This window comes from Squalius cephalus (genome assembly GCF_949319135.1).
Source record: "Squalius cephalus genome assembly, chromosome: 1".
In the NCBI taxonomy this organism is placed as follows: Eukaryota; Metazoa; Chordata; class Actinopteri; order Cypriniformes; family Leuciscidae; genus Squalius; species Squalius cephalus.
Window position 1 is genome coordinate 67,932,830 of NC_137122.1, and position 11,862 is coordinate 67,944,691.

The 11,862-nt window shown below is 41.4% G+C and overlaps 1 protein-coding gene across 1 annotated transcript in view; it reads right to left on the reverse strand.

Annotated features, from left to right (window-relative positions):
• LOC307171881 (sialoadhesin-like) overlaps positions 1 to 11,760 on the reverse strand; it is a gene marked incomplete at its 5' end in the record, with an annotated part of 35,433 nt that extends 23,673 nt beyond the window's left edge. The window contains 8 exons of the mRNA XM_079893813.1: positions 6,550 to 6,641; positions 9,118 to 9,232; positions 9,337 to 9,579; positions 9,748 to 10,029; positions 10,105 to 10,275; positions 10,594 to 10,722; positions 10,795 to 11,070; positions 11,748 to 11,760. Coding sequence (XP_079749939.1) covers positions 6,550 to 6,641; positions 9,118 to 9,232; positions 9,337 to 9,579; positions 9,748 to 10,029; positions 10,105 to 10,275; positions 10,594 to 10,722; positions 10,795 to 11,070; positions 11,748 to 11,760 — 1,321 coding nt within the window. The remainder of the gene's footprint in view (positions 1 to 6,549; positions 6,642 to 9,117; positions 9,233 to 9,336; positions 9,580 to 9,747; positions 10,030 to 10,104; positions 10,276 to 10,593; positions 10,723 to 10,794; positions 11,071 to 11,747) is intronic.
• Between the last annotated feature and the right edge of the window lie 102 nt (positions 11,761 to 11,862).

Genomic DNA, 11,862 nt, shown 5'->3' on the forward strand with positions numbered 1-11,862 from the left:
CTCACAACGGAAAAGAAAGGAAACTAAGGAAAGAAAGGAAATTGAGAGGAGTAGATGATGGCTTGAATGAAGCTGTTTAACCCATGTTCTTCAGACCTTGATTTGGGTTGTTTCGTCTGCGCGTTTACATGGTTCCTAGTCTGAGAGAGTGAGAGCAGCGAGAGAGAGAGTTTTGTTTTGGGGTCTAAGGTTTTTAAACTAAAAGTTTGTCCCCCCTCCTGAAGAGATCGGACCAATTAGACACTGGCTTTGTTCGTCTCATCGTAAATCATGCATTATCTGGGGGGGTGTCTGTTCTCTAGCTCTTAAGCAGAGAGAATAGAGGCCACAGTTTAGACATGATTTCTAATTAAAAGAAGATCAAAACATATTACACAGATATCATTCGAGCCATCTTTTGAATCTCGGGCATACGATCATACTGATATGAAACACAACACACTTTCATTCAAACATCTAACAGTTATAACACTTACATGAATTATATGGGATCAAAACATATTATCTTATTAAAATATGCATATAAGTGGTGGAAACAACACAGGATTAGGTAGTTGCATGACTGTTTGATCATGAGTCCATTGAAAATTGTTCTTGAATGAGTTTTATGTATACTGTAGGAAAAATCTCAGTTTTCTGGTTTAGAAGAGAAAAGAACTCCCTTAAAGGGCACCTATTATGCCCCTTTTTAGAAGATGTAATATTGGTCTTGGGTGTCCCCAGAATGCATTTGTGAAGTTTCAGCACAAAATACGCCACAGTTAATTTATTATAACCATTTGAAAATGTCATTTTTGGGGCCTGTTTTAAAAAGAGCTGTTTTGTCGTCTACCACTTTAAATGTAAATGAGCTGCATATCCCCGCCCTGCTGCTGGACCTAGATGATGAAGAGACTCCGGCACAGAATAAACACGAATGGACTAAACGTCTCGGAATGGTTATTTGATACATTTCTGTACTTACAAAGTTTTAATCGCGTCCCTTTTGCCATTATGGATGTGCAACACACACACACACACGAACTGTGATAATGTTCGCGCAATTTTTTGAAACTACACACACACACACACACACACACTACTGTGAAGTACAAACTAATTTTTTTTTATTTATTTCTTAAGGGGAGGGAGATAGACGTTAATATAGCCTACTGTCTATGGAGATAGAGCAGACCTTAATTTATTTACATTTGTAAATGCTGCAAAAAATGCCTACGTGACATAAAACTGTCTGACGTTGTTTGTTGAGACATCCTATGACGACGACAATAAATAGCTTTAGACGCATTTGTTGTTGAACTTGCTGACATCGATTGAAATAACTATTTGCTCAAAAATCATAAAATACACTTACTTTCTCTGGAGGTGACGTTGGATTGCGAACTGAAACGATCCACACTCTAGGATTAACTTTGACCCTCGTTCACTAAACACTAAACAGTCAGTCAGAAAATGAATCTCGTATTTAGGAAGTTTAAGTGGTGCCTTTTCTTCATAAATAAAATCCATCCGCTGCGTTTTCAGTGGCTCTGATGTCAGTGAAGACTAGTATGTCCATTCTTACATCCCACAACACACTTCTTAGGAGACATTACCGGCTGTTGTTGAAAACAATGGAGGATGCAGATCACCGAGGGCGGGGTCTATGCCAAAACCAGATGTCAATCAAATCACGTCGGTGGGGCTTAGCTCATTTCTACGTCACAATGAGGAAAATCTAGAACAGGGTGTTCTGAGACAGTGCTTATGATTTATTGAGATAGTAAAAAAACTACTGGGTGGATTTTTATCATTCTAGGGTGGTTTTGCTCACACACTGCCAACACACATTTATGTTCAAACACCATGTAAAAGTGAATTTTGCATAATAGGTGCCCTTTAAGAAAGTTTGTTCGTTCAGAGGTCCCAACGGGGGAGGGGTCAGGAATGTTGTTGTGCCATCTCTGCACCAATTTGTCTTTTAAAAACCCCCTCACATTGACAAGCTTTTCCGTTAGTTTGGTCATTAGAAGGGTCTTTTGCAGACTCTCTGGCACCGGGATGGGTGACTTATGGCTCTGGCCTTGGTGATTTGACTCTGGAATGTGCGGATACTGTCTTTATCTTAACCAGTCAGTAGTCGGCCACAAAGCTAGCATTAACCAGTATACAAAGGTAGCATTGACCAGTTATTTCGTTAGTGTTGGGGGGAGGCTCTTTTAAATAGCCAGGGTGATGAGGATCATTTGACGTTTTGTTAGGCAGGAAGTAGAGAGTTTGAATTAATTTTCTGGAAGAAAATTAGTCTGTGGTTGGTTTCTTCTCATTGTCGTTACAAGACCAAATGGCCAAGAAACCCTGTGGTGACCCCAATGCATAAATCCACAGCCTTATCAGGAAATGAAGGATGCTAAAGCATTCCTATGGCCCAGAATCACCACAAACCCTAAACGAGGGGACACCCCCCTTTCTGCAGTTGTAAATTCCAGAGACTTTTGTCTCCAAAACCAATAGACTGAAATGAACCCACTTGTGGTTTAATACAAACAACGGTCTCAAAATTGCTTCCAATAAGCTGAATTGATCACCAGTATTTACCTCACATATATCTTAAGTATCATGTATGTTCTATATAACCTGTGGAGTTCTTTCTGTGTGTTTAACTTTCATTACAGCCTATTTGTAAGGTTTTCTACCTCAGTTATAGGAACTAATCACCAGAAGTTGCCTCATACATGTGTATTCTCTGTATTATGTATGCTTTATATTACTGAAGTTAATTTTGTGTGTTAAACACTTATCACAGCGAAATCCTTATTTACTTCCACCTCAACTATGGGAAGCATATGTATTTTGGTACCTACTTGATGGGTAAATGATTTCTAGAATTTTGATATAAAGTAGATGTGTGTAGGATGCACCATATTTAAACTATTAAGTTTGCTTATTAAAGCGTTTAACTAAACTCTCAGGAGTTTGGGCACACGTGATCACGTGGACATTACGCTAATTACATGCAAGAATCGGAGAATAGGGCGTAGGTCCCGCCCAAGACAATATCTGATTGGCTGTCGCACTAGGAAGGACGGGTCAGATGGACACACTTATAACCCAATGACAAGCACCTATGCGTTTTTTTTTTGCCTGCTTTTTGCCTCGCTTTTGCAGTGACTTTTGCTCTTGCCTATGTTTGTGCTGACCTTTCCATCGTCCAGCGTGTATGCTTACATACTCTTCAAACCACCAAGAGCTCACTCAAAACTCATCAACTCTTCCGTAAGATCCTTCGTTGAACTTCGTCAAAGAAAACCCTCTCAGAGTCGCTCCAGAATCAGAGGAAACTCCGTTGCATAGCAACCCGCAATCCAGGAAATCCCGCGAACGAAGCGCCACCCGGCAAAGCCAACCAACCACTCACCATTGAGTGCTGTCCCTCAGAACGCATCATCGACCGACTGCCAGCCAATCAGCGCCAGAGATTCCCTCTCCAGCAACTTCGTTACAGAAGGGAACCCACAGGAGCATCCAAACGCAAGTACACAATATCTCCTAATTCTGGCTGAACTGGTGCAAATCTTATTAAGAAAACGAACTAAGATTAAAGTGCTAGGTTGATTCTCTCAGGTTGCGGTCAAGAAATAGTGTCTAACGCTAGACATTTGGGACCCCATTCACCCTCCGTTAATAACATCACTCTCTGTCACTGTTTGAATGAATGTTTGTGTGTTTTCGTGTTAGTTTAGTTTGTGTGTATTAGAGTAGTTCAATAAAGTCTTGGTTGATTTTACATACAAGCGTCTTGTGCTGTGTGCTTACAAGTTACTGCCTTAAACTGTAGATTTTGCTACCTTGCTCATATTAATCAGTTATCATAACTTTATGATATTATTACCGTAGGCCACGGGATAATATTCTGTCCAGAATTGATAAAATACCCTAATCTCAACTTATCGGTGGACGAATAGTTGATAAAGTGTTAAATATTAATTCTGAATAATTTGCATATTAATTTGGTTCCCTGTAATTCAATCCCCTTTGAGTTATATTGATCCTAATTCCCTTATTAATCTTACACATATTTTCATATTTCCATCATCCCACATCATAGGAGGTTCCTTAGATTCCCTTTTGGGGGAAAAGCTTATCAATATAGGGTTCTTCCTTTCGGCCTAGCCTTATCCCCTCGCACCTTCACTAAATGTATGGACCCTTGCTCCATTGAGACTTCTGGGGGTCCGTATCTTAAATTATATAGATGACTGGCTCATTTTGGCTCAGTCAAAGGACTGGCAATTCAACATCGAGATGTTGTTTTGCGTCATCTGAGGTGCTTGGGGTTGAGACTCAATGTGAAGAAAAGTTCCTTAACCCTTTAGGCGCCAGAGGTTTTTTCCTAAAACGTTCGATTTTGACATCTTAATTTCAAAAGGCTATATCTTAAAAGCGATAAAAGATAGAGACTTTCTGTAAATTAGAGAAATATTAAGGATGACCCAAAGTTTATGTAGAGATTACATTTTCCCATCTAATTTGCATATTATGACGTCATATGGTGGCGGCCATCTTGGATTATAGAATTTTTATGTTTTTTGTTGATGTTTATTTGGTTTTTTTTTTTTTTTTTTTAGCTGACAAAGACGCACACATCACAAGGACATGAACACACACAAAAGAACACATATTGTACACTACTAAATGGTCAGGGAAATAGATAGTAAATCAACAGTGTAATAAATGGCAGACAAAAACAATTGTTGCAGGGCTTTTGCTGTAGAGATAATGACTCCCTATTCATCCAGGTGACATTTCTTGTAGTGTTTCATGGTGTGGTCTTGCGATAGACTATGCATAATAGCCCCTCTGCCCCGTGTCACATCGCCTCTTCTCCTGCTACGAGCAGCAGCGCGGGCGCGGCCAGATCTGCCTTGCGCGCGCGCCGAGTGTGCACAGCTCGGACTACTGTCATTGTCATTGCGACTCCCCACCCTGCCTCCACGTTGCCCCCTAACTGTCCTATGAATACTTCGACCTCGTCTAACATACCCAGTGGCATTAGACAAAGTTTCCACCACAATACTGTCGCCGCGATTGCGGAGAGGCACACGGTCACCATGGCTAGCGCGGTAAAAAATCTCCCGCTGCCGCCTCGTTCCCCACAACACTAACACGCCTGCTAACTTCGCGATGAACACTCCGACCCCGGGAAACATTGTTCCCACCACTGACATTGGGCAAAGGACCATCTAACGTTATATTGGGCAAAGGATTCACCGTTTGTGCTTGGTGTAGGGCTATACTTTCACTTTCAGAATCACCGTCATTTTCTGAAGGCAGATAACGTTATTCCCCTTCAGAATCAGGGTCCGCGAATAGAAGACCCAACACTTCATTGCGGGTAAACTTTATTGATGCCATTAGATAATAATAATAATAATAATCTAATGCAAATACTCGCTGACGTTGACAATATTGCTCTGATAAAATGGCTCACTCGCACACTAGCTCCGCTTTTGTTCGCACTGATTTAATGCGCTCTAGCTCGAAGATTTTGTATAGAAACATGACTTTTTTTTGAGTCGGGGATGAAGTATGACATGTCTGCCAACTAGTGGAGGGGAGGTCGAACGAAATTTGACACCCTATTTGACAAAATCGGCCGTTTTATTCAGTGCCGCATCTTGTCGAGTAAACTCGACCGTGGCGCCCAGAGGGTTAACTCCTCTTCAGAGGACTACGTTCCTGGGAGTAGAGTGGGACTCAGTCACGATGCGGGCACAATTGTCTCCTGCTCGTATAAATACTATCTTAAACACAATGAAGTGTATTAGGTTAGGCCAGGCCATCACTGTCAAACACTTTCAAAGAGTTTTGGGCCTTATGGCTGCAGCTTCCATGGTAGTGCCTTTTGGTCTGCTCCATATGAGGGCCTTGCAGTGGTGGCTCAGGACCAAGTGGTTTTCTCCGCTGGGGAACCCCTTTCGCATGATCAGAGTTATGCACAGATGCCTTCGTTCTCTCGTCATGTGGAAGAAACCATGGTTGCTGTCTCAAGGCCCGGTTCTGGGAGAACCATTTCATAGAAAGACTTTGACTACGGATGCGTCCCTCACGGGCTGGGGTGCGGTTATGGAAGGCCATTACACCCGAGGTACTTAGAAGGACCATTATCTCTCATGGCATATTAATCGCTTGGAGATGTTGGCTGTATTTTTTGCCCTGAGGCACTTCCTTGTAGACCTCAGAGGCCATCATGTTCTTACTAGGACAGACAATATGTCGGTGGTCTCTCCTATCAACCGCCAAGGAGGCTTGAGATCACGCCCTCTTTCTAGACTGGCGCATCAGATTCTTCTTTGGTTCCAGGATCAATTTTTCTCTGTTAGATCCATTATATTCCTAGGGTTGATAATGTGGGAGCAGACATCCTGTCGAGGCAGGGGCTGAGGCCTGGGGAATGGCGGCTCCACCCTGAAGTGGTTGAGCTCATATGGAGAGAGTTTGGCCGGGCGGAGGTTGACTTGTTCGCTTCTCATGAGAACTCTCATTGCCCGCTCTGGTACTTTCTCTCACATCCAGCTCCTTTGGGCTTGGATGCCATTGTACAGATGTGGCTGAGGTCACGTCTGTACGCTTTTCCCCCGATCGCTCTGCTCCCTGGGGTTCTAGAAAGGGTCAGGAGATACGGTGTGAGATTACTCCTTGTAGCTCCGTAATGGCCAGCCTGAATTTGGTTCTCGGACCTTATTAGTCTCTTGGAGAGTCCTCCCTGGCAAGTCCCTATTAGGAGAGATCTTCTTTCTCAGGCCGTTGGTACAATATTTCATCCACAGCCGGAGTTATGGAGACTATGGGTCTGGCCCCTGAGGGGGATCAACCCATAAATAGGTTGCCCTTTCCACCGAGGTGGTCAGGTCATCCATTCTAGAACCCCACTCTACTAGGAACTAAATATTTAAAGTTAGGGACGGCATTGAACCCAGTTAATTACTGCCCACTGGCTTCAGTACTGGCGTTCCATCCTGTTCTCTTACGGGATCTCCCGTTCATGCTTAGGGCATCTGTGGCGGCCCGGTGCCCTCCGCAAGCCTCTGTGCAAGGGTGTGCATGTAGGGTCATTCCCACTAAAACTCCATGTTCCTGTAGATTGGAGGATGAATCCTGTCATCCAGCCTATTGGCATCAGGCTGATGGGCTATCCCTGGCACCCATCATGTCCTGTGGATGAGATATATAAGTATATATAAGAATCTATTGAGTCTGCTTCCTGCTCGTCTTACTCCCTGGAAGAGTGGTGGTGCTGCCCCCTCTTACTTGCTAGCGTGGGAGCCACTCTACATTATTTTTGCCCCATTACTGAGGTGCCTGTAGGCAATATCATGATTCTTCAGGTATTCCATCCTCCATCGCATGTGTCGGATGGTCAAGGTCTTAGCCTTGGAGGTTCCTATGTTAGGCCTCGGGCTGGGAGGAGTCAATCCATCTAGTTATGTATCAAGGGTTAGGAGCTATTCCCCTTTATCAATTAGACAGTTGGTTATCTGCAGAAACCTCACATATCTGAAGTACAAGGTGCGCTTTTGCCTTCACCCCTCATCTAATACTTTCCACTGTCTGGGGTTCTCATCCATGGGGTCAGTTGAGCCTCCGGCTCCAGACCTCCCCTTCTTACACCAAATCTTATGACAGGCTAGGTTGGATCTGCCCTCTACTCATTCCTATCGTCCGTGAGTGTGCCAGATGCTTCACACCAGGGCGTATTTCTCTCAGTGTGGCGGCGTGGGTATTCGTTCCCCAAAGCGTCGAGTATCGATGCAGCGGGAGTTCCCTTACGAAAGGGAACGTCTCGGGTTACTATTGTAACCCTCGTTCCCTGAGTAGGGAACGAGACGCTGCATCCCTCGGCCACACTTTTCGCGCTCCTGAGAACGATTTGCTTTGACCAATCAGAAGCTAACATTTCCTGGTTCCTGTGACCCTTTATAGCTTCCGGATCACCGTCACTTCACGAATGTGCAATTCCATAATTGACTTCAGACGCTTCATGCCGAAGGCACTCCCCAAAGCGGCGAGTATCGATGCAGCGTCAATAGTTACAATAGTAACCCAAGACGTTCTTTTTTCTCCATATAAATGTAATAATTTCTGTAGATTACAGTAGTTTTAAGCTGAAAAATCCAAACTATTGAGAGATTAAAACATGACTCATTATAGTCAGAGGTCACGATTCTTCTGCTTTTATTGTGAGACTGCAAGACAAAGCATAAGATCCAGAATATAAAGCTGTGTTTCTTTATTAAAAAAGTAAACAAACATCAAATATGAAATATTGCAGCAATACAAATCAGGAGACTTACACTAAAATAAGAATAGCTTACAAATGACAGTATGTTCGTGTGGTTATAATGTGAAACATTGTAAAGAATTGTAAAGAACAAAATAAAAAATATTAAACTTACACTTATAAATAAAAATTGAAAAGCTACTGAAATGTAAGCTAATATATAAAAAAACTTTATAAACAGACAGTCACTGTCTTGTCAGGCTTTATTTGAAATAAATCAATATATAAAGAGGAAAATAAGTTGTCAAATGGGATTGTGGGAAGTAAACTGTGAGTGGGACAGAGATGTACTTGTGATACTAAAGCTTAAAGGTTTGGTCTATATTAACAATAATATTTTATTGGTCAAAAACAGCAAAAACCAAACGTGTTAACTGGATAACATCCATGTACCTTGTTAAAGTCAATCTGAAACCAAAATTTACCCTTTCTTAGCTATTCCAAAGTTAAAACTGCTTTTACCATCAATTCCTGGTGGATAAATTATACGTTAAAAACATGTTGACTTTAACATGTAATATGACTTTAACAACTGTAACATGACAAACGAAGTGACTTCTGTATAGGACACAAACACAGCAATAGTAAAGGGAATTCATTCCTGCAATTAATTTAACCAAATTTGACAGTTCAGTATTTGTAAAGCAGATTTCACAACAGTGTTTTTAAAGCAACTTTACAAAGATCAAACCCTCATTGAGCAAAGCCAAATGTGACATCACATAACATTAATGATTATTTTGACTGATTTGTTGGTCAGTTAAAAATAATGAGAATAATGACTTCTAATAAATCACTCAGGTGTTTTCCCTCTCATTCTGCAGCATTTGTAAATCAGCACGACCGTCACTATCAGATATGGACAAGCTGCCAGTACAGAACTGAGTATGTGGAGGACAGAGATCTGAGAGTCTGAATGAGACCCTGAAAAAGAGACACACAAGCACTTTATCATGCACTATCTGAACGAGGGCATATGAAGAAATACATCAGCTCACAGTTTCATTGACTCTCACCTCTGACTGAGATCCAGCTCTTGGGAGACTCTCCTCTCTCTGGGTGTTTGCAGTAGTAGAAACCCTCATGTGACTTTGAGACAGTAGGGATGATCATCTCTGTAGTTTGATTCTGGATGAGTGATCCATCTTTATAGAAATCAGCATTGAGGTTTGATAGGGTTGTATATGTATATAAACAGCGTAGAGTCAGATGATCTCCTTCAGTCACAGGATGAACAGGACTCTCCAGAATCACACCAGCTACAGAAACACAGGAGACATATAAACAACGTGATGAAATAATACAAAACAGAAGAAAAATCTAAATTTAAAAATGTATATATTAATACGAGGATGTTTGGAGTTGTTTTAGTAAGCTTTGATGATAAACTGCCAGTGAAATGAATAAATACAGAAACCCAGACTCACAGTGTACAGTGATATTAACAGGATGATAGTGCTCTCCAGATTCAGACTGACACCAGTAAACTCCAGTGTCTGATGGGACTGTGGAGTTGATTGTACATGTAGATCCTGTTTGTGATCCCCACACTGATGATGAACAATCTTCCAGCCGCCCGCTGTCTGTGTATCTTCTCACTGTCCATCCATCAGAGTTACTCTGGTCCTCACAGCTCAGAGAGAGAGAGACAGATGTGAAGTGTTGAGTTCTGCTGGGACTGATGATCAGAGACACTGGAGGAGAAACGCCTGACAAGACAATTACAGCTAGAATTTGGAAATTGTCTTTATTAAAGATCATTTAAACTATATATATGAACTCACCAGTGACCCACAGTGGTTGTGTGTTGCTGTATGTTGTGTTAACGGCTGCTTTATCTCTCTCTGCTCTGCACACATACACTCCTGTGTGTTTTAGATCAGCAGAACTGACGGTGTGTTTTCCTCCAGCTCTTCTGCTGCTGTCTGAGAGGAGGTCATAATCACTCCTGCTCCCTGTAGAAAGTGAGAATGTGTACATTTCACTTTAAATTACACTTTTAACTAAACTGAATACACTGGTTTACATTGGTGTAACCCAAATTACCCCATTGTGTTTAGGTTGTTTTATTCAGGGTTTGATCAATGGCTCTTGTGTTGTTACAGAGCAGTGACTGTAAATGAGGGATTGGGATCTCAAAGTAGGTTTCACTGCTTGGTGCCCATGGAAGTGTTGCCCTTAATACCCAGTCTGTGTCTGGCTTCAGACATATTAAATTATATATTTCACTTCGATATAACCAGTTAATTCAGATGAAGCACATTATAACTGACCTGAGACAGTTACAGTGAACCAGCTGAATGTCCAGTCTGTAGAGGAGCCGTTAACCTCACAGATCAGAGTCACTGGATCGCCTTCAGTCAACCACTTCTGAGGAGAAACACTTAAAACTGCTCTGGGAACTGAAATAGAGACATCACTCATTAATAACATGTTAAACTTGTGTGTGTTTATGAAGAGATGATCAAACTCACCTGATACTGTCAGTGTAACTCCATCACTGTGATGTGATCTGCGTGATCCTTCAGTCTCTGTCCCATAACAGGAGTATTTACCTGCGTCAGACTCAGTAACAGAACTGAATGTGTGTTGCTGTCCTTCACTGAAAACACTGGTTAAACCTTCTTTATACCAGTTGTACCTCCAGCTAGTGACTCCTCCATCATATATGGCACATCTGAGAGTGACTGTCTCTCCTCTGAATACATGATGATGATCAGGTGTAATGGTCACTCTGGGTTTTGGTCTTTCTGTAGAAAGACAACAATAAACAATAAAAATAATGTGATAAAATTAATAAAAACAATAAATTGTGCTGTTTTAGTGTGTGAAGAGTTGTATTGTAAAACACATAATCAGGTTAGATTGAAGTGTTCTCCAGCTGTTACAGTAATTTATTCTGTCTTATCAAATTATTTGTGCAATATAAAAGCAAAATACTGCACAGTCAGAGTTGGTTTGGAAATATCTGTCAGTATAAAACTGGCAAAAAGCTTGAGTTATGAAGGTTTTTTAGCAGACGATCTCGTCCTCTTATTGTTCAATCCACTGTCCCGAAGTGCAGCAGTTTACATGAAAAAGAGCTGCAGAGATAAATTACATTATGATAACTTTGTTAGGGTGTAATATGATTATGGTTAAATTGAAAAATGATAATGGTGAAAATAAAAATCCAAGCATAACTTTTGAGAGGCTTGGTATAACAATCAAAAGAACCAATTTTGTCAACAAAAAAAAGCGAAGAGAAAAAAGTTAATATATTTTACAATATTTGACTATTGAGATTTCAGAAATTTAAATCATCTTTTTCAATTTGAGATCAGGATAAGTATCTTGTTTTTTTTAGTTTCAAAGGGTTCAAAGTTATAAGTGTGGCCCTGTCCCAAATGGCACCCTAAGCACTCGCAGTCTTCCTACGAGTCCTCACTTCGAGGGCGCATATCGACCGCAAAGGGGAACTTCTGAAACTTTAAATGACAGATTGGACACCCGGCCTATGGTCTCTCATGGACTTAACAGACATGCATACGCGGCAGCCATTG